We start from the raw sequence: 23492 nt of genomic DNA on the forward strand, positions 1-23492 counted from the left end.
TTTATTTATAAAGCACTTTACATTTGTTAACAAATCACAAAGTGCTAGAATACAACCGAGTGTGCCGACACTCAGCTGCACCGGGCCCAGTTCAGCTGACTAACTGGGAGGTTGTTGCCCTTCTCTATTGTGCACCTGCTGTTTTTAGAAAGTACCTATTGTGACAAACGAGACACCTTTGACATCTTTGTGAGATTCTTTCGATTTTTTTTGTAGCCTGTTTATCATCTTAATCACTTGCATTAAAGCCAACTCCACTTCACTCTCAGTTGACTCTAAACTAGACGAGCTTTTGCTTTAGTCAGTTTTGAAATGAGGCAACACTGCCCAATTAAGTGTCCAATTACTTATGGACCCTTTTGGTATGATGAGGTCAAAGGGTGTGCTGTTTTATTTATGTCAGTTTTAAAATTTAATATGTTGAAGCACAGGGCCTGAAATAATGAGGAACTGTTCAAATACTTAAAGAAAGAAAGTGAAGAAAAGAAATAAGTCAAAGTGGATTCAGCTGATATACAGTCTGTCCGGATTGTACCTGCAGTGTTGGACAGTAAGAGGAGGGGATCTGTTGCCATGTCCCAGCACTGTGCATCCCCCCCCCCCTCCGTCCCCTCCCACTCCCAGCAGCCCGGGGGAAGGCGGGCAGGACGAGCCGTCATCCCACGTCAGAGACGGCTTCGTTATTTAAAGTTGAATCGAGAGGGGAGGGAGGTTTTCTCAGCCGGGACAGCGTTGCCTAGCAGCTAGGCAGGGGGACTCCAGCGAGTTCACGTTGTCTCTTCGTTAGTGCTAAAACTCGAGGAATCGCGGACATTTCCACTCAGAATCTGTCTGTCATCTTTCTGCTTTCCTGTCGGCGTCAACATGCCAAACATGCCCCGGACCGTGACACTGAAAGGCCCCTCGCCTTGGGGGTTTCGGCTGGTGGGAGGACGGGATTTCAGCACACCGTTAACCATCTCCAGGGTAGGTGCTCACTTCCTGCGGGCTGCTGCGTGTCCATTCATTGAGCCGTGCGCAAAGTACGCACCGCCGCAGGGACTAGTCAGCGTCTCTTCTATTTTAGACAGGACCGCTTTTCCTAGAAAGTTTTGGAAAGTGATGGGTGAAGCTGAAATTGTTTGAAATGCTTCCATTTATTGAGAGGATCTTAAATAAGGGCTCGCTTACAGCTGCAATCATGTGCACGAACGGGAGCTTTGCTTTAAAAGCTGACAGATGGTGGCGTCTAATTCCTGGCAACCGAAGCTGCCAGTCCAATTTAGACAGTCCTCGCATTTGGCCGAGCATCAGCTCTGATCATCACCAGTGTCAGTAGAGGTTAGAAAATAGACGTGATTGTGATACAATCGAAAGCGTTTCGCAATTTGAACACAGATTGCATCCATATAAGAGCCCCTCAGACATGGTTTATGGAAAATAAATCCACCGTTAATGATGTTCCGTGTGAGAATGAGTGGTCCCAGGTTGCAGTGAGACAGACTCATGCAGCTCTGTTTGTTGCTGTATATGGAAATTGCACTGCGGCTATCGTTACTGTGTTGTTACATGTGTACTTTAATTGTTTAGAGGACTGGTGGTAATATTGGCGCAGGTAGTGGTCGTATTCTCAAGCCTTCGTGAACTTTCCCGACCCTCAGAATATGGGTCAGGAGTCAGAGTTCTGGATCTGGCAGTAGCCAACGGTTCGTCCTGGCCAGGGTAAACACAACCCGGTCCTGCTGCAGGGCTTTGCAGAGTGGGGGGGGGAAGGGGGGGGTGCTGTGCTGACATTTGTTTTTCATCAGAGCTCATTGGCGCTGCTGAGGGATTCCAGGTGTTGTACTCAGCTGTATCACCAGCCCCGAACCGACCCTTTAACTACGGTGCCCAAGCACTTCAAACCAGAGGTGTAATTCTTTTTGGGGGGGGAGGGGGTTGATTAATGACTTTGAGAGAAGCAGACACACTCCTGAAGTTCACCTGAAGTGCTCTATATTCACCTAAACCCCTAAGAAGAAGTGATGCAAGGAGGAGACACACTTTGGCTCACAGTGTGTGCAAAGGCTTTATAGTTGTGTGTCTGGAGGCTTGTGGACATATTTGCTAAACTTGACTTTTATGCGTCACACTTGAAAGTAATTGAATTTTAGACCCTAAAAGGAAATGAAACATGGCATTTTTGCCATGAGACCGAAGGGGCTGTTGGCAAACGTACCCTCCTGTGCTTGATCTCCATGTTTCAGCTGGTCTCTTCCTGTGCATGGACTTTTCTGTTTTCAACAGAAACTGTGCCCATGACCACAATTTCTCTGGAAGAAAGGGAAAACTCTTCACTGTGGCCTTGACTTTCCTGTGTTTAATACTTGCTTTAAAGTCAGACTATTGCCTGCAGCTGGAGTTTATTGATGCATACCCTCCTATGTTAATTTGTACAACAGGCAAGTTGTGGTTTCAGTATAACCAATCTCACATTTTATCACCAATTTAATCAGTGCATATTTGCCTGGTCGCCAATATGAAAACCATGGTATGCACAGGGCAGACTTTCACATTGTGAATATTGCGTATCTCGGTGATGATGGCATTACTGAAATTCATAACACATTAACATTACAGACAGCCACAAAACAAATGTGGCAATAAAAACCCGAGCTGGGTGGAAGAGTTAATTTTAAGAATTATTGGCCCATTCCTAAATCTTGGCCTGACAATTAGAGAAGGAAGCAGCTGTTGAAATGCATATTTAGCAAAATATGTAATGTCAGAGGCATAAATACACAGGCTTTTGGCAACAAGTTGTATCATTAAGCTACCTCCCGGAGACTTTGTGCCTGCCATTACAGAGCGGTTTGGCGTTAACAAATGTCGGCTGACAACACCAAATGTGTTTTATTGGCAGAAGGGACTAATTGTTTTATAGTAGCTTAGATTGAGTTTTGCACGAGGATACTTCAAAGAACAAAAACACAAATTGTATGAAAGGAATCCTGTCACCTCACCTCACGAGAGCTGGTTGCATTTTGTGGAGCACGATGTGATTCATTGCTGCCGAGCATCTCCCAAATGAACCATTCATCACACACTCGCTCTCAGGCTAGCTGCACAGTACGTCCCCACAACACAGCAATTGCATGTAAACTGAAAAGTGACGAAAAAAAGAGTTTCAGGTGTCAAAAACTGCATCTTTAGACTGGGGGAGGTGTTTTAGTATCACGCAAACCTCAGGGAGAACAGCGTGCCAGCATCTGAAAGCTCTGTGTAGTTGGTCAAGAGAAGAGAAGTTGAATTTGACAGTTTATTTTTAAAAAGTTTTTGACACATCCACACACACACACACACACACACACACACACACACACACACACCTTCTTCTGTGTCTTTCTGCATATAAAAGTGAAGGCAATGAAAACACCTGATGTTGTAAGTGCCAGAGATCGAGTTTCATTGAGAGCATGTGGTTGTTTGCTCAAGTTGATAACGTCCCATTAGTCCCCTGTCTCCCCACTGGGACTGCAGCCAGTTAATGGTGTGTGACTCTGGAAACTTGTACCCTGGTGTCATGACTATGCTTGCAGCGGCAGGGTGTTAAATGGCTGCGTGTGCATGAGAGAGAATTGGTGGCAGAGGAAAAGCAACAGATGAAATCGCTGATGTAACTGCAGAGACATTTAGAGGGGATACGTTTAATATAGCAGCTGTGCTATAAGCACGTCTGCAAACTAACGTCCGTGCAGAAGGTGACGCAAGGTGCTTGTCAGTCCTGCCAACTGGCAACTATTCGTCTTCTGGACAGGAATTTACAACTGAGTGTTGAGTAAATAATGAGGCAAGTCTCCGTCCAGCTTTTCCTCTGACAACTTTATGTTGTGCATCCCGCTGTGTGGTCCGTCTCGTTGATGCAAGACGAGAAATGGTCTGTGCACTTTTCAGGCAACTTCATTCAGACGCTTCATTTTTGCTCAGGTCACATTCTTCTTATTGTACTTTATCAATCATTTGGTGTGAAGAATTCCCATTCCAGTTTGCCAAATCCTAATGTGCTTCTTTGGTCAGTCCAACAGTCCACATTGCCAAGATATTCAGTTACATTGATTGTGAATATTATTTGTTTAATATGGTTATATATATATATAAATAAAAAAGTTAAATAACTTTTCCATGTAGAAGTGGAACTAACTTTAGGACACTGTTTCCCTGTGGGCTACACATAGAGCGCATGTACAGACCGGAGATTGACCCAGCAAAACAAAGCAAAGTGCAGCGTTATTTTACACATTTCGACAATAAAATTGAAGTTCTCATTTTGGAGGATGAAGCTGTGTTCCACGGTTCTACCCTCAGGATTTACAACACAATTATTTGTATGATCGGCGTCAACATGCCTCGATCATGTGACCTGTAAATTCATTCTAATGCCCATCCCCAGTTGCAACTGTGTTTATTTGATGTTATCCCTCCGTTTATAATAGGTGATTATAATAAGTGCAAAGAAACATTTCTCATAACCTAATTTAATTTTTCCCATCCTGTAATCACTGTAAACTTTACTTGTATCTATTCGGGGCAAACTGATCCCTTCATTACCCGATTTCACTGTAAGTGATGGTGGACATTAATTAAGGCATCTCTTCACAGCCAGCATGGCTGAGTAATGATTATGAAGACAAAGAACTTTGTCTACGTCCGTTTGGACATGACAGGACAGTTTCAAGTCAGCCTTCAAAAAGTGAGAAGCTATTCTGCTAGAAAGAAACGAAAAGAGAGAAAGTGAAAGTCACTGGAAGTCATCTGGAAATTCCCCTTAAGTTCCCACTTATCATTTTATCCTGGTTATGAAATTTCTGGACTTTTATAGTGTTTAAAAGTGAAAGTGTAATTGTTATAAAGCTCCATCTCTACATGTTTCTACGAGCGCTTACTTTTCAATTCCATTAGCAGTCATACGTGAAATGAACTCAATGGCCTTTGTTTCCTTTAACGTCTCATTATACGCTTGTCCGACACTCTGCCACATACCGGAGTCTGGACATGTGACACAAAGCCACATGGCTTGTTTCTCTGACACTGCTGCTCATAATAATCAGCTTTAGGCTGTTGTGTGTCAGCTCTGTTCTAAAGGCTGCAATTATAGATGCTGTGAGCTGCATCTCCGCTGCAAACAAGGCAAAAGGCAACAGATGGTGCTTTCAAAGAATGTCCTGTTGTCAGTGAAAAGTGTGGAGCTCCTGTAGGGGAAAGGAGGAACAATACACATCCTTAGGGTGCCGCACAGTGTTTCCTGCTCAACTGGTGATTTAATTGTCATATGACAAGTCAGGAGTGAACTAAAATGAGCAGACTTCTGGTGTTTCTACACCAAAATAAATCAGCAACTCTCACTACAGAGCATATGAATAAAAGAAAAGAGCTTGTTGATTGTATATTTATTACATTTAATAAAGCAGCCTGCCGTTTGCCTCTAGATCTTATCTAGTAAGGAAGTGGACTTTGAATAAACTGTGTGTACTTTCCCTTCTAATGTCTTTTCATCATCGCTAACATATTTTAGTTTTGATTTATCTGCTGTCGAGTCCCTAGAAAATCATTCTTGTGATGCCGTTACGATAATGCACAACATGTTGAAGCATGGTGAGAGGCTGATGGGAAAGTCTTGTGCTCAAAAACCTGTCAGAATAATGAATAATCTCGTTACAAGTCAGACTTACAGGGATTTCAACACAATTATTAATGAGTGAAATTAATGGCCATTCTAGACATTCACAAGTGTATCAAAGACTGCAATTAAGTTCATGTGACTCTCCCATTTCCTCATGTTGTCATTAAAGGCCAATCTTACGTATTCAATCACGCACCGCATTGTTTATTGGTCTTGGCAGATTTAGTCTCTTTGTTCGAGTGTAATAGTCACACACCAGTTAGAACCACACACCCGCAGGCGGTGTAATGTCTTTCCAAAGTGTCACCAAGGTCATAACCATGGTTCCTATCACCGGCCCAACAAGCAAACAAATAAAGTGTTGCCAGGAAATATTCTCTGTGTTCTCCCACTCATAAAAAAAGCTCCTCTGTGGGATTTGAGAAAAACACAAAAAGACACACAAAAAGGTTGTTTGCTTCATGCACATCGTGTAGATGTAGCTTATCCATAATAGTTTATTTAGTTGTTTAGTTTCAGACTTTGAAGATGTTCCCAGACAATAGTTCTAAGTTCAAAAACGTCCTAATCCTGCACTAATTTAAGTTTTCCTTATAGACGCTTCGTTGCAGTAAGCTTAACAGATGCTAGTATGATGGATATGAGGGAGTCTTCTCATTCTGGATCAAAATGTGCTGTAGAGACATTTTATACACGTGCAGTTTCAGAAGTAAAACCTCAGCTTTATATTAAACCGCAAAAGCCGCTCAGTTTTATGGCTTAGATCTCTATCTAGACAGTGCAAACAAACACAAATGACGTAAAGGACGTGTCAGAATACTTAAGCTACTCTCGCACCCAAAGGGAAAGTGCTTGAGGCTGGGCAACATACATACACTCTTATACGTACGCAGCCGACATGCACAAATATTCACACAGACGCACAGAAAGGCACACGTACCAAGTGTGAAACCACACTCATCAGGCCTCAGCGTGCCACACGATGACTCTGGGAGACACGAGGCTGTCATGTGTTAACCGCTCTATCTGTTTGCAATAAACTATGTCAGTGTTGGTGCAGCAACCCCTTTATGGAAATGATATGACTGTTTACCAGTGAATTGTCTTTCTGCACCACCTGTTACAACAGGTAACCTGCTTATTGATTTCATGCTTATTTTTTTGTTCCTGTTTGCAGCATGAGCCGCACATATACAAGTGGTCCCGCCGCTAGGGCTGCACGATATATTGTTTCGGCATCGTCATATATTCAATATTCATCACACAGGATGTGTGATATCAAGCAAATTATGGAGGCTGCATGTAATTATTTCAGAAGCAGAAAGGATGAGTTAAGGAATTAATGTACCTACCAAATTTCACCGTCCATAGTTACTTCAGAACTGCAGTCACAGCGCTCACCCATGTGTTTTGTGCACTGAAATCAGCTGCAAAACCCGTTTTGCACATGAAACATTCCATGAACTTGCACAATTTTGCACTGAACGTTTCTATTGGCACCTAAAGAAACTGAACGTGAGTGTTGTTGGTACAAACAGTGAATGTGAGTGGTAAATGCATTGTGTGTCCCTGCACTCTCTGGTCAAGCACTAGCTTTCCTAGACGTTCAAGGACCGTGCAGAGCAAAGGTCAGTTGTGTTTCAACTACAAACATCACCATCAGAATGATCAGTTCTTTCCAGAACTTTTGTTGAGTGTTATATCGGCCCAGAAACAAGTGTGATAGATGATATTTGTGACATTTTTATTACCATTTTATGCCAATATACAACAACAACTTTTTTCAAACACAGTGGTCTCACAAATTCAACAGTTTCATTGCTCAAAACTTAACTTTTGTACATGTTTTACACTAGTAGAGGATTTATACCGTTAGGAAGAAACAAAGATAGAACTTAAGTTGTTTACACAGGCCATTGTGAAAAATAGTTTGAACATCACATTTCTTGTTAAGGCAGCATATAGTTTCCATTTTTACATCACACAAAGCAGATTATGATTATGTCTGCACCACATTACTCTACACCCTGCTTACGTTTCCTTACACGGGATTGTTTGTCCACTAGTGACGACCTCAGTAATGTTATTGTGGCACTTGGCATAGCACTGTGTGTGTGTTTGTGAGATTTATGCACTAACTATTCATGGTCTGACCCCAACACAATATAATTCATGAGTGTCATGCTCTATGCGTGTGTTTGGAGACCATGAACTTCAGTCCACGGTGACACAGCCCAGGCACAAACCCAAGATGCACACATACACACAAAGTGCATTGTCACCAGAGAGGTTTTGCTAAGTGACGTGAGTGACAATAACCTCCAGTTAGTATCTGTCTACAGATGCACAAACAAACAAGAACATTTACCATTTCCTGCCCGAAAAATAGATAATAGATAATGTTTGGACTTTTTTGAAAGACTCGTTTGTCTGATTTATTGAGGTTTTTGCAAAAGCTATGATTAAATAACATGAGCCAAAATGACTTTTCTCTCACGCCTTATGCTTACACAAACTTACACTCGTTTCCCAGAATGCAGCTGATCTTGGAGTTTACCGGAACCGAGTCAGGGACATTGGGGTGGTCAAAGGCTGTATATTAGGAATTCCACATGTGAACCCAATAACTCCGCTGTTAGTGTTTCATGGAGCATAAACGTGTGTGTGCCTCTGCTCATAAAATGCTCTTCTGAGCCAGCGAGGCTGCTTTATTTGTAAGCAGCTCCAGTCTCTCTTGGATTAGAGCACTAATGTCTGTTTGGGAAGAATATGGTGTTTCAACACAAGGTTCCACGTCTCAAGGTTCAACTGTCAAGATCATAGGCATTACAAGATGTTCTAGGATCAGGAAGTGATAGGGAGATATTTGAGCTCAAGGAGAGGTATCCACTTAAAACCTCAGATGACAGAACAAGGATTAATGACTGACACTTGACACACAAGCGGTTTATTGACAGGAAAATTACCCTAAATCTCCTGTTTCCTGCATATTTAAGGATACGCTGTTACCTCTGTAGCTCTTAAACATGTCAAAAAGTGCTACAATCTGAACACCTGTGCAGCTCAGTAATCTTTGGTGATGGATAATCCGCTGTTTTGGGATAAAATAATCACGTCTTGAGGCAAATAAAAATGAAAAAGGTAAATACTTTGGTTTCCGCCTCTCAGATTGTGAAAATTTTATGCTTTTTTGGAGCAGGACACCCTGACAGCTTCGTTGGTATTAAAGAGTGTTTCCCTTTGCAGCTTGCAGCCATATGGCAGAAGGTCCTTCAGTGTGGATGTCTTGGTTTCATGATAGGTAGTTTCTTGTTATTTATGTTTGTCAAAACAATATTCCAGTCAGAGAGAGGCCTGGAAATTGCAGGGACGTGTGTGTGTGGGTGTGTGTGAGAGAGAGAGTGTGTATATTAGTGTGTTTGAGTTCGTAATAGTGGAAAATTGTTGTCATATGTTATTTAGTGTGTGTGTGTGTGTGTGTGTGTGCGTGCATGTGTGCGTGTGTGTGTAAAGGTGAAACATGCCCACTGGGACACCCACCTTCCTCCTTTCCCAGCATCTCACCCCCACCTTGCGCCTCCCTGTGGGGCTCAAATGTCTACAGACCGGTGTTTTTCAGGGATGACGGCTTACAGAGAGGATCCTGCTCATTGTCCAAACAGATGAAATAAAAATCTCCAAAATGAGAGCGACGTTGACATGTTTTTTCCACGTTGGTCCAAGTGACAAATCAAAAAAAAAAAGGCCTTTTGAGCAGATGCTTGCAAATAAATCTAACATTGCACAGAGACAGTTGTTAGGGATCATGGTTCAACATTTATTGGGTTTAGTCTGATGCAACTGCAGAGCAGTCGTAAAACTACATATTGTTTTTTTAAATGAATTTCAAATGCCTGGGTGTATAAAAACGTTTATTCTAAAATGTTTCACCACCTCCAAGACTCGGAGAGACCTCTCACTTCCCATTGTCTTTGTTACTGGCTTTTAAAATGTAACCGTAGAACACGGCCCAAAGCAATATTACATCAATCAAAAGAGAACAGCTTTTGTTGAATTTGGCCTCTGTATTGACACACAAATACTTTTTTTGTCATCTTTCTTTCTCGCTGACAGTTTGACATCACTTATAACAGCTCTTTTCTTCTCTTTTCATGGGTGGATTGGTGTGTGTGTGTGTGACATCATCAGGTAACATCGGGCAGCAAGGCGGCCCAAGCTGACCTGGTTCCAGGCGACACCATCCTGATGATCAACGGCGACAGCACGGAGCAAATGACACACATGGAGGCTCAGAACAGGATCAAAATATGCACTCAGCAGCTCACACTCAGCATCAGCAGGTACGGGAACATGTTCTTACCAAAAAAAAACAATATTGGTCATTTTACCAAATGACCAATGTTGTTGGAGAGAGCCTCTCGGTAGGTAGGCTTAGTTACAGTTGCCTTAAAGAGGAACTCCACTGATTAGAAAGTACTAAACCATATGTGAAAATGCATTGCACAGACCTTTTGGTGCCTTTGATAGGAGTTGCATAAGATGTGATAAACTGCCTCAAGTGCTGTGGCTTGATTGGGGCTAAGAGACTTACCAGACATCTGTTTTCCCTACCAGACACCTGCTCCTCATCACCTATTGAAGTGATCTTGTGATCTGAGAAAACAGTACATTACCTATCGCCTGAATCCCCGGTGTAGCCGCAGGAAGAATGCATTTAATACAAAAGGTTATTGTCTGTTCCTGCTGCACTGATTTCAAACCTTTTTATAGACATTTGTCAAGACTGACAGTGTTACTGGAGAGGAAGGAGTACTCTTTATCCAAACCACACACTTTGGCAAACATTTGGAACAGTCATCAGATGGGACTTTTGAGAAGGCACATTTTGATTTCATGTTAAGGATTCACAAATACAAAAGAAGGCTTAAATGCTGTCGCACTGTATATGTTAATGCTCCAAACCTAACAGATGCTGCATTGTATATGGGACATAGCTGCATTGCATGAATAATTTGGTTGGTTAAATTGTAAAAATGTGGTTTATAGTACATTTGCTCTAATTGCTTACAGGCTTGCAGGACCGGCGTTCTTCAGTATATGTGACATACTTTATTTTTCAGCCCATTTCCCAACCAAACAGACTAACCAGTGGGGATTGTGACATTTAACATAACTAGATATATTTATTAAATGACAAAGGTCATTTACGGCCAGAAACACATATTGTTTCTATTGGCGGTGCATCTGTTCTGCTTGGCACGGTTGAATCATGGGGACAGATGACAGACTTAAATGTTCGTGTGTGCTCCTTTAAAGCACTGAGACTTGTGCAGGCAGACAGTGACCTATTCAGATGGACTTTGCAGGATGCTGTGCATTTCCCCACTGCATGAGTTGGAAAACTTTCATTCACTCTTCAGACTGGTGCATTATTTTTAGACCTCAAACGTGAGGACAGATGATTTTACCTTAAGCGGCTGACGGGAGCAACATGCTTCAAGTGAAATGTCAGTAACTTCCCACATTTATATTAAATGATCGTTTTAGGTTGCCAGAGTACTGGAAAGTGCAGAGCAAATCTGGCAACCTTTGAATCCCATCCTCTCATATGAAGAACGCTGTGTGGTTTCAGCCTCAGTTACAACATGAAAAGTGCCAAATGGTGCTTCGACTCTCTCCTTTTAGGGCAGCAGACACCACAGCCTCGCTCTCATAATGGTTCAGAGCATGAAACTGAGTTGCACATGCAGTGGAAATAAGGATCGCTCATGGAGCAATCTGACCCGTCAGATAAGCAAAAATTCACGCATGCAGGGACTTTGAATTTAGGGAGAGAAGCACCTTTTTGTCTCTGTAATAAAACTGTGTTTTAAAATATGCACTCTGCCATGCAACAGCTGGTAAAAAGTAACCTTTCTTCCATGTATAAAGCTGAGCCGCTGAGAATTAAGTGGCTTGTCCACATGTGGATAGTACATTTATTTAAGGATACATAAAGCAGGGACCTCCTCTGCAGCTGCAGGCGCCCAAGAAAGGGCGCTCCCACACTTGACTACATACACGATAATGTTCCCAAAATCAGCCTCAATTTGCTTTTAAGTGGCTAAAGTTGTTGCAATTTAGGACAATAATAAGCAGGAGCACTTAATAATGATTTATACGCAGCCTAGAATAGCCGCCTGTTTCACCACTTCATCTATGCCACAGTATATTCCTGTGCATCACACATTTCCCATGTAGATTTCTGAAAGCATATTTGATGTTTATGGATTATTACAACTAATGTAATGCAGGTTTAAGCAATGCATTACAGAAACAACAGGACTCTGAGGTTGAAATGTGTATGGTGCACAATCCTGCCTCCTAAAAATGACCTTACTATACAGCTAAACTGCAATCACAGATAGATTTTTGTGTGGAGCATAATTGCAACCAGATCACTCATTCTATCCACATAATGATGATATGTTGACACTTATTGTAAATGGCCAGTTGCAAATAGAATGAAACTAAACTTATCACGAACATGTTGCCCGACAGAGTAATTTGTTCAACAAAATATTCCATCTTAGAGAAAAACATCCAGCTTCTTTTCTGCCCAAATCATTACAACATTATTACTACTGCATTTTATGGTTGCAGAAAAACAGTGGTCTGGATTAATTGAGAACATTTTCACGCAAAAAGAAGTTTATTTAGTTTTAAAATTTACTCTTAAAAATCCTTTTCTATCCTTGCCCAAAGTTCTCCCACTGCCTAAACCCAAACCACACATGGGACTCTGGAGAAGAACTGTCTGTCTGTGGTGTTGTAGGCCACCAAGCTCCTAGCAACTTGTTCTCTGCATTGGAACATTATCATTATCTGTTTAAGCAGTTTAGTTGGACAAAAACATCATTTTTAGAAGAAGGGGTTGTTACCCTAAAGGTCCATAAAGGCAAAAATACACGTGGGTTAAATGCAGGTAGACAAAATGTAATTTAGGGACAATTCTTTTAACGACCTTGTTTAGCTGAAAATGATTATAAATTATAGCCACAATTATTCCGTCATGCACAGTCACGCTCTTCATCAATCCTCTTTAATTTCCCATTTAAACTGACAACATGGCAGTTGGATGCAGGCTCATATAACACAGCAGAGGCAGAAGAAGACAAACTGCTGGTATGTGACCTTTCCTCTGTATATTGGCTGAATAATTACAGTGTGAAGTGCCCCGCTGCTGGACAGGAGGACGGTACATCAAGTCTGGGAGTTATGTTTGGCATGCACCAGTGCACAGAGCTGAAATAATTTCCTGGTGAAGGGAAGGGTCGTTAGAGCAAGAGGGGCTCTGGTAGAAGATAAAGAATATTTTTTTAATGGAAGTGAAGATGATGTATTGTTTTGGAAGACAAGGGACACGGCTGAAAGAAGGTGGGAATTATGAGGACGGAGATGAGAAATAAGCAGAGAGATTGTAATCGAATCCATGGAGAGGAGCATTAAGTCAGATTGACCAAGTGAAAAATTGGCCTTTTGTTGTGAAATACTGTAATATTTGCATATTCCTCTCACAGACAGGAGATAAATTGATTTTTTTTATAGTTTACAAAGCTTCACATATGCGATGCTTTATATCCAAGTTTTCTAAAGCAGTTATTTTCAACCAGCACCCAGTTGTTCAACACGTTTGTAATTTTGCAAAGCAAGCTATGCATTAATAACCCGCAACCATAACTAACATACACACAAAAATAGAACCATTTAAAGCACTGACAGCTGCAAATTCACTAGGACTAAAATGCATAATGAAGTAAAATACTGGGCAGGAAAGAAAATTCGTAGAGAAACTGAATCCACTGTGGTACTCGCCGGTCTGTTTGCTGAACAAGGTCCAAGCACTTAGCTATTTATTATTCAAATGTACAATATGAGTGTGTGTTGAGGAGATGTGATGACGTTTGGAGTTTGTTGCAAACTCCTCAGTTGTGGGCCGCAGGAATAACCGAGGATAATTTATTTGCCACCACCGATTCTTCAGTCAAGAAAACAAATGGGAGTGAGTCGGTGAAGCCATGCTGACTCACTAGAAAATAATATTTTAGAGGACAACAAATCTCAGCCCTCATTAAAAGCCTACGCTATAAAATACTCCAAACAGTCACAAAGTTATAGAGGGAGAAATGGGAGACCTGTAATTTAGTGTTGCTGCCGATGGACAAATGTGAGTCTACGCGTCTGCTGTGAACCAAAATTACAGTACACAGGGTGCATCTGAGCTTGAGGTCTTATATAACCCAAGAATGTTTCTTTGTAATGTCTCTGCATTTATTACTTTCATAACCATATTCTTTCATAATTCCTATTATGGAGCACTTTAAAGAGCGCTCAGAGGAATTCTGGTTGGGTGCCTCAGGACGCTCATGAAAGCTGAATAAGAAGTCAGTAAGTTGGGCCGGCAGCTTAAAGCTTAAGTGGAATTTTTTTATGCTGCCATTAATGAAAAATACAATATTAGGTTAAATGTTAAATTTTATGGTTTTATTATGGTTAAATGTTAAAATGTTAAAATGCCGCTTTTGACTGCAGCCACCAGAATGGTGAATGCCATTGCTCACAGTGGTACCGAAATGGCAGCCAGTTTCATTCAAACTGTGCACACATAGTGGTTTGGTTAGGTTTAGGCACAAAGACATCAGAGTTAGTGTTAGGTACTCAGCAAGCCTGGTTAGGTGTTGTTAAAAAGTGGGTTTGCTTCATTTTACCTTTTTTTTTTTAAACAAAATGTGCATCACATGACTTGTTGTAACAAAGCAACAGTTGTTTGGTGCTGGAGTTGAACCCCAGTCTCCTGTGGGAAAGTCCTCTGCTTTGTTGACCCACCCCAACCAGCTCCTGGCAAAGTCCTCTGCAGCTAAACACTGGGTGACTGTGTTATGTTCCCTACGGGCCCATGGTAATATGTTTAGGTTGGTTGCTTTTCCATGCTTGTACAAACAACCAAACTAGTTGTATCTGAAATGTCTCCTCCTTCAATGTGAATTGGAATAACTTTAATGATTGTCTGACTTTTCTCTTAGTTTCTGCAGGTCAAAATACTCAGGTCAAAATACTGTACAGCAAGTCCAACGTAATAGAGCAGCTAGTCACTCCATTGTACCCCTGTGTTAAGTGACACCCTGAGGTGTTATGCCACCAGAACTATTTGACTATTTTACAAGAACCTATACAATGAAAGCATCTCCATTCATCATTTCAAGTGTTTTTATCACCTATTTACAGTAAAGAGTATAATGTATTCATACAATACAACAAAGGCCAATACACTACAAACAAGCAATTCAACATCTCTGTGCTCTCTGGTGCATTTCTTAGTTTCATATTTGTCTAAATAGTAGAAAAAATAGGGAGAAAGATTAGAAAAATAAAAGCAGTGGATGAATGAAATGAAATGAAGCTGGAAAGAAGGCAAGGCATGGAAAAGGAAATAGAGAAAAAGTGCTCTGAGGTCACCACGTTTTCATTTTCGATCACTGGCGCAGGCCTGTCAGTGCTCCACTTTGAGGTGAAACACCCTTGCTAGTTTGTTAGTTTCTGGCATCAATAATTAAATGCGGTTTTTTCATAAAAATGGCTGCAACCGACTTTCACACACACACACACGAACACACAGAGAGTTCACTGTAATGTCAGAGGAGCTGGGCAGACACAAAAGGCCCATATTGGTCTAAGTCATGTCTGCTTTGCTCAGTCTGTATAAGCTAAGCACAGCGTCTGTAAATACATGAACCAGCTGGAGGGACCGTCCTCTCTCCTGTATTTTCTTGCCCTAATTTTTCTTTTCAAACCAGGTTTTATCTCTTTTACCTCCCTCGTCACTGACCTCCATTCTGGTGACTTCCTCCCCAAACCCAAATCCCACTTCACTCGTCTACTGTTTCTCCTTTTTATATCTCCTGCTATTCATCTTTCTCTCTTCCAACTCACCTCCCTGCACTTTCTCTTCATCTACACCAGAGCCTCTTGGCGAACGCCGTGCGGTTACAGAGGCCTGACAAACAGATGATGGTGGTTTGGATGTGTGTTTTTCAACGCTGGTCAAGCTGTTTGGAAAGAGTCTTGCTGTGATGGCAAGTTAAATTTGCTGAGAAATGACTCATGATTCCTGAGCTGTGTGTGTCTTGTTCTTGTAATCTAATAAAAAAAAAAGAGAGAGAAAAAAAAAACACCCTGCTGTATTGTAGACAAAAGAATTTACGATTTGGTTCAGGCTGAAAGGGTGCGATCATCCAAATAACATAAAGCATGTTCAGAATAAACATAAAAATAATTTCATAATTTGTGCTGCTCAAAACATCTTGACAACTGGTGTGGTTGCTCAGAAGGAAAATCCAGGAATTTCACTATAAAGATTTTTCATTGAAACTACACTTCTACTAAATAATAGAGCACCACAAATTAAATCATAGCAGTAGTTCTAGAAACAAATACTTTTAAAACCAAGGAATAATAAACCATTAGCCATGACTTAAATGCCAGTGGAAGTTCCTCTGGTTTCATCTCGTTGTTGTTTGCTCCTAGTTTGTTAACCAGTGAATGCATTATTGATTGTTTTACATTTAGGTGTAGGTGAGTGTTAATGTTAGACACGGAGCAGTAAGGTGATATGCTTTAGCCGATACATTATGTAATGAATGAAGTATGAGTAAATATCTGAGTCCTGCAAAGGGAAAAACACAAATCTGAATCAAAGCCAGGAGGAAGATTTAGGTGGATTAGACAGCAAAAAGACACAGAGTCTTGTCCCTGCTGTCTCGCTTTGAACTACGACCTGTGACTCACAGCTAAGGAATTACACACAAGGCTGCATGAGACCAAAGGAACACAGGACCCCAGCTGGGTCAAAGACAAAAAGAAACCTCCAGAGGAACCGACTCACACACACTCGCCCCTCCACTACCAGCGCCGCTGCCTTCATCCCTGCATCTCCTCATTCCTCTCACGCTCTCCCAAGGTCTCTTTTTTGTGGTGGTCGTAAATGCAGCACCAAGGGAGGGCAAAAAGCCTGTGTTTCAGAGAGCAACGAAGTGGTGGTGGTGGTGGTGGGCGGGGGGTGGTAGGGCCTTGCATTGATCTTTTCAACATGTAGATCCAGATTTTTCCAAGTGACCCCATTAGGTCTGCTGAAGAGACCCCCATAAATGCTATTTAAAAGGTGATTAGTCCCTGGGAGGAAAACATTTAAACTCCTCTCACATTACAAAATAACACAGGAGCAGCTCCACGGATGCCTGATTTATGGTGGGGCTGAAAACCGTCGGGACAACGCGGCAAGACTCTTAAGTGAACTCTGAAATGTTCCGTGATGATCGACCGCATCTTAATTTGAGGGAACTCGGTTTTTTCAGCCACCTAGCTCCTGCTCCACCTCGAACATGGTCATCCTATAAAGTCAAAGTAAACTCATCAACCGCACCTAAAACCAAATCTCCCCCATTAGGAAATTGAGACAGGCAGAGGGAGGTCAGGAGAGGGAAAATGTGATTAAAGCTAGGAATAGGAAAGTCAGTGTTATTTCCTCCTTCTTTTTATACTCCTGTATGTTGTGCTTCTTGTACTTGCTTTTATACTTTATAAATGTGAAATTATGAATATTAGTTACCAAAGTGAAACCACGATTTCAGGAATTATCTCACCATGATTTGTCTCATTGCCCTCAGGTGTTTTCCTTTACTTTTCATTTGTCTGGATTCAGTCTTGTTTGACATTGATTTATAAAGTGGAGAGCAGCAGAGAGGGGGAGCTGCTGGTTGGAAATCAAAGACGACACTTCAGGAATGAGTCTGAGATGGTTCACCCCCTGTCCTATGTATCACGATGAATCTGTAGAAGGAAAGCGCTGAGTGTTTTCTTGGCATTAGTCAGGAGTTAGTTCGGTAGTAACTACCTCCCTCCCCATCAGCTGATGAAGTTTCAAATGGTATTTCATCTTTGCAGCAGACAGAAGTAACAATGGTGCAAAGGGAGATAAAGGAAAGGTAGAGCAAAGGAACAAATGGAGGAAAGAATGTGTAGCTTATGTAGGATCCTGATGCGCTAAAAACCAAACACTTTCTGCTGTCGCCATCCCTCTACTATAGATATTCAATAACGAGCGGTTGGTCTATCTCTCTCAGTCCAAGCCTTTGCATTCATAGCTCCAGGATTATACATGGGCGGTAAAGTCCCTGCTTCTGTCTTGTACTAGACTTTCAAAATGTCCCTTCAAATTGAACTTTCGCTCAAGTCAATAGGCTGCTTGTGCAGTAACCATCGAAACCAAACCATCTGAAAACATAGATGCTTTCTGTCCCAGGATCAGTTGGAGAAATGGCAAACAGGGGTGGGGAGGGTTCATCCTACGCAGTAGCTGTTGCGCAGCGGCCAGACACTTGGCGCCTCATAAGAGAGTCCTTGTCAGCAACACCCCCATGGCTCATATCTGAATGATTGCCTCGGCTGAACCATTTCGTCTTGTTGGCCTTTACGCAATTGGATGCGAAGACCAAGACAACACAACAACAACAATAACAACAACAACAAAAAAGACACATACACCAAAGCTTTAATTGAAATGAAATGTGCTACTACTACAACGTATAACTTAAAACAAATGGGGAGGAACAAGTTGCACACTGCTTGTTTCACCAACTTCTCTGCACAGTAGGCCTGTGCAGCAATGCTATACATTATGCATTTTATCATCGCTGTCAGTCACTAAATCAAGCCCTTTTTTCAACGTATATTCAACTGGAGTCAATTACTGTTAATCTAACCAGACAGCGATAAGCGCTCAGATACCAGTAATTCTCTTATCACTACTTTTGATAAATGTGTGGCCCAGAATGTGTTATGTTCCTCCAAAGACTGGACGTTTCATGTGTTGCGATGTGATGATGACTTTATCTTGGCACCAGTGGAAGGAAGCCAGGATGTAGTGTAATCACATACCTAAATGTGAAAACCTGCCAAATGTACAAATCCACATACTATACGTACATACTGTACACTCACTCACTCATACAAAGCCAGTATTAGCGCAGTGTATAATTTGTGGTAATGGGACATCATGTAATGCTGACGTAGTCATATTTTTGAGCCTTTAATGTAATTCTAACAGGATTAAACAAACAGTGTCACAGTGTTTTTTTTTCATACTGGAATAATGATTCTTCATACACAGGATCCTCAGTGGAAAGAGAAAGTCATACTTCTCAGCAAATGAATGCATGCTTCAACTCTTGAGTGTTAAATGGCAGAATATTAATCAGACACTCTCTCTCTCTCTCTCTCTCTCTCTCTCTCTCTCTCGTTATTTCTTTCTTTCTCTCATGGGTATTGTCTTCCAGGTCTGGATCAGGAGATAGAGTGTGGTCGCCAACTGTTAGTGAAGATGGCAAGACAAGCCCTTACATGGAGCCTGACTCACAGGTAACCACTGTTTACTCTGGATTTACTAAAGTCACAGGCCTTTCTTTAAGTTTAAATTCACACCCACTGGGATGCCGTCAGGACACATCTGTGTGGATTTCACTGCTCGGGTTTCAGTCAGGCGTGAGCTGAAAAAAAAAAAAACTTCTTAAATTACTTCACAACTGAGAGATAGGACTAATCACCAAATGTGTTTTTATTTTTGCCCTTATTTCATCAGCAGCTATATTATTTAGACTTTCTTTTTGAGATTTCATATTTGAGCCAGTGAAATGCTTTGTCATTGAATATACAAACACAACAGAATTACTTCAAGGTCAAGATTGGATGAGTAAGTATTGCCAAAAAGCTTGGGAGTTGTATTTAACTCTGGTAGCTTCTGGTGTTTAGTTTCCACATCATTGCCCATGTGATTTTGGCTTCCTGCTACTGAGGCATAGTCGTAGCCAATACCAAGCTTTTATCTGGTTACGACTTTATTTGAATTTTTCTAATTACCAAGATATTCCCTAATTATTACAATGCTATTGCCTAAATATCCCGCCTACAGTTTATTAACTGTTATGCCTGAACCAACTCCACTATTATCCTACTGCTACTGAGCTGTAAAGTGCTACTAATGTGTCTATAGCCTAGTTTCCAGAAAAGTTGGGATGCTGTGGAAAATGCTTAGAAAACTGAATTCAGGAATTCGCAAATGATTTAAAACCTGTAACCCTAACTTTCAGTGTTTATTTTCCATGGATGTTTGCAAAAGACAAGTTTCACATTCATCTATGCCACAAAGACTTTTAGTGGTCATTTGTTATGCTATTAATTCAGCTAACGGAGTTTCATTAGTCCATCTCAAAGCTTTGAAAATCTGTGTTCGAAAGCAGAAAAGTTTTTTTCCAAAAATAATACCCTGATTGTTTCGGCTAATTTACAAACGTCACTGTGAAGAGCCCTAATGAGAACTGTCTCTTACCACAAAACCACTACATTTTAAAACCAAACTATCTGAAAGCCCAGATACCACATTTGATATGAGCAGCATGTATTTTTGTGATTTGGATGAAGTGAACCTTTAAACCCAGTCAGCTCATTCAGTGTTCTGGATGAGGCAACGGCGTTTCTTTGACTCAACTACGCATATGTAATACTGTAGACAAGCACTGCTATCAAGCACATTTTTCTAGTTTAATTTGGTTTAACACGCATTACACTGGGAAACAGTACTTTGGATTCTACTGCGTTGGGTTAGGACCCTACCTTACCTACCACATCAGCCATAAAAGAGGCTTATTTGCATCTGGGACCATAACTTTAAAGTCCAGTTAGCCGTGTGTTAGACTCAAGTCTGTTTATTTCATAGACAGAATCCATAGTAACAGGCACAAAACTCAATCCGTAAATTGCACGTACACTGTCATTCACATGATTATAAATGAGATAATGCATCCCACTGTTCACTGGAATGGTTATGAAATAGTATCTTGATTGTTCTGCAATCGTACGAGCTGCCAAACGGATATTCAAGGCATGATGAATTCCAGCAGATGATGTTTTCCAAGTTTTCCAGTGCTGGCAAGCCAGTGGGTTTCTCAGCACAGAGAGTAGAGGAGGTGTGTGTGTGCGTGTGTGTGTGCATGTTCATATGCTGTAAGTATGAACACTGTGTGATGCAAATGGAGAAGACAATGAGCATATTGTGGCTCAGATGTGTGAGGGATGTCCATTGTGGTGATTGTGTAGTCGGGGCTGACCTTTGCCCCCGCTGAGGATGGTCTCCTTGTCTAAAAAAGGGCGGAACAGACGCACAAAGAGCTTAAGTGAAATCAATCTTTCCTTTCCTTAATGGGAGTTAGACACCTTACAGGAAACTATTCAGTGGCAGAGACAAAAGTGAAAAGAGGCTTAAACATATGTAATTAATCTGGGTTATTTGTCACTGTGGTCGGATCAAAAATCTCATCAGGTGGTTTTTCTTTGTTGCTATTGGAACATTAGCAGCTTCTCAGCTTCTTTACTCAAAACAACCAGTCTACTATGTTTTTGCTGCTGTATTTTTTTATATTATGAATGTGTTATAAGCACAAATTATCCCTGAAGACTAAGACCAGTTAGTTTTCAACAGTACCCATACAGAGAATAAAGCCAGCATTGAGTTGCTTAATCTATCTTGAAGCTGATTTTTGGTTATTCGTCTGTGTCGAATAGCCCCCAGAGCCAAAAAACTAATAGAAATAGGTGCATTAAACACATCGCTGCACTGGGTGATGCTGCTACAAAGAATCAGTCTAGCGGCTGAGCTAGCTGCTAGCTGGAGGCTTAATATGATCTGTTTTCACAACTGTCATGCAAAGAATCATGGGATGGGCTTGGCTTGGAGGATCCAACCCTGCAGCTTCCGTTGTCCTGGGAAAGAGGGCTACATTTCTTTACTGCATTTAATGGAGCTGTCGATAGCCTTGTTGCGAAGATGCCGTGAAATAGATCTGGTACAGCCTTCAAAGGATGCAGCCTCTGATTTGAAGCACAGCCTTTGTTTGTACTATTGGGTCACACAGTCGGGTCTAAAATAATTACAAGTGCCCCTTTCCCATAGTGCTTTTTCCATGCAGTGAAACATCCTGCAAAACTCTGCTGCAACTGTCTTCATTTCACAACCTCAGTTCGATGTGTGGCTTGCTTTGATTAACACAAGGAAATACCAAACCTGAGTGAGAAGAACTATTAGCAACAACACTTTATGAAAACAGAGACATGCAGGCTGGACAGCTTTGCGTGCGGGTAAGTCGAGACTAGCAAGTCTGACTCTCTCGTGTCCTTTTCTGTTTCCTTTCCGCCTCCCTTGGTATTTCTCTAACATCTTATCCAGTTGCTCCTCTCTCCCTCACTAAAGGTAAAAATTTTCCATTTTCCTGGACGTCTGAATCCCAGCAATCCCTGGGTCACTTTAGCGCCACGCTCAGGTAAAAACGTACTTGCCTGAGAAGAGGAAACATCCGCTCCCTGAGGTCACATAAAAAAAGGAGGTCTCTTTCTTTTCTTTGTTTGCTGCTGGATTCAGATTTGGTTCAAGGGGCTTTTCTGACACATAACAATGGTGATTGTTCCTCAGACACATTGGAAACAATATATGCCCCTGGGCCTGTCTCATACCAGCTGAATCACATCCAACATGAACTATCTGATACAGTTGGACTGCAGTCACTCCAAAGATGAGCCAGTTTGGACAGCATGCAGGAAAAATCAACTGGATCAAATTGCTGGATGACGATGGCAAACAGTTTTTGATTGTGCGGGTAAGGATGTGAAGCCGTATGTCACCCACAACTACCAGTATGTGATGTGACCTGCAGCAGTAGGACTCTTGCTGAAACTCTGTGAGAACTGAAACCAAAGGGACACTTGAGTTTCTGTATAAACAAAGACATTCCTCTGGAAAATGGCCGCACATTTGTTATAGGTTTAGTTTTTTATAATGCAGATTGACTCAGTTAAGGTGCATAATAAATCTCAATATTTTTTAGGAGGAATGCAAACACTTGAGCCCAATTAAAAGAGTGTGAATAGCTATGACGGCATTCTTCTGAACCTTACGTTATTACCACAGTATTTTTAACCAACTGGCCTTGTTGGAAATTGTAGTCTCACAGCTACTGATAGGAAGTGACACGTGGAAGCTGTGAGGTGTTTCCTTTCACCTTGGGTGCATGAGAGATTCTCATAAAACTTGCTGAGGAAACACTGTATTTTTGGACATAAGTAAGTGCATGACTCACTGCAGATGATGTGACCGCTTTCACAAAGACTTTCAGAGTGTTTGTGATATCGGTTAGGGAGTTTAGTTGGACTGTGTCGTGTGTTTCCAAAGAACTGGGTTAATATCTTGGCAAGACTTTCCACACACTACCAGATGTGACAGTTCCTCCTGAAATAGAAATAATTTGATAAATAGAGGTAGTAGGATGAGATAATGATGAGGTGTCCTAAATAGATGAGCTTGAAGTACATGGATAGCGTTGACAAGTGAAGTCACACAGCGTACAGTAGAAGATAAATGAGCTGTAATCAGATGCTTTCCACAGTTTCCAAATTTCACGCTAAAGGAAAGGGTGCATTTGTGTTTAGGCAAGACTGAGATAAATAAAGTGAACTGAATCGTCTCTATCACCAACCAAATCAGCAGTCTTTATGAGTTACGACTGGGAGGGCTATTTTCAGCTCAGATTAGAAATAAAGTTTATTTTCTTACCTAAGAGCCACTGAAACAGTGATGAAGCAGTAGTTCTGTTGCAGTTAAGTGTGCAGTAGTTGCTGCACTGCTAATCTTATTAACACAGCTTATGTTGGCCCAGATTTGTATCAAACTGGAACAAACAGCTCCAACTGGCTGATCTGAGAGCACCAGAACACC

At 41.4% G+C, this 23492-nt stretch overlaps 1 protein-coding gene across 1 annotated transcript in view; it reads left to right on the forward strand.

Annotated features, from left to right (window-relative positions):
* The first annotated feature begins 699 nt into the window (after positions 1-699).
* Positions 700-23492, forward strand: part of pdlim4 (PDZ and LIM domain 4) — a 44343-nt gene continuing 21550 nt past the window's right edge. Inside the window, exons 1-3 of the mRNA XM_067491901.1 lie at positions 700-966; positions 9827-9978; positions 19009-19090. Coding sequence (XP_067348002.1) covers positions 865-966; positions 9827-9978; positions 19009-19090 — 336 coding nt within the window. The 5' untranslated portion in view covers positions 700-864. The remainder of the gene's footprint in view (positions 967-9826; positions 9979-19008; positions 19091-23492) is intronic.

Source organism: Channa argus, chromosome 22 (assembly GCF_033026475.1).
Source record: "Channa argus isolate prfri chromosome 22, Channa argus male v1.0, whole genome shotgun sequence".
In the NCBI taxonomy this organism is placed as follows: Eukaryota; Metazoa; Chordata; class Actinopteri; order Anabantiformes; family Channidae; genus Channa; species Channa argus.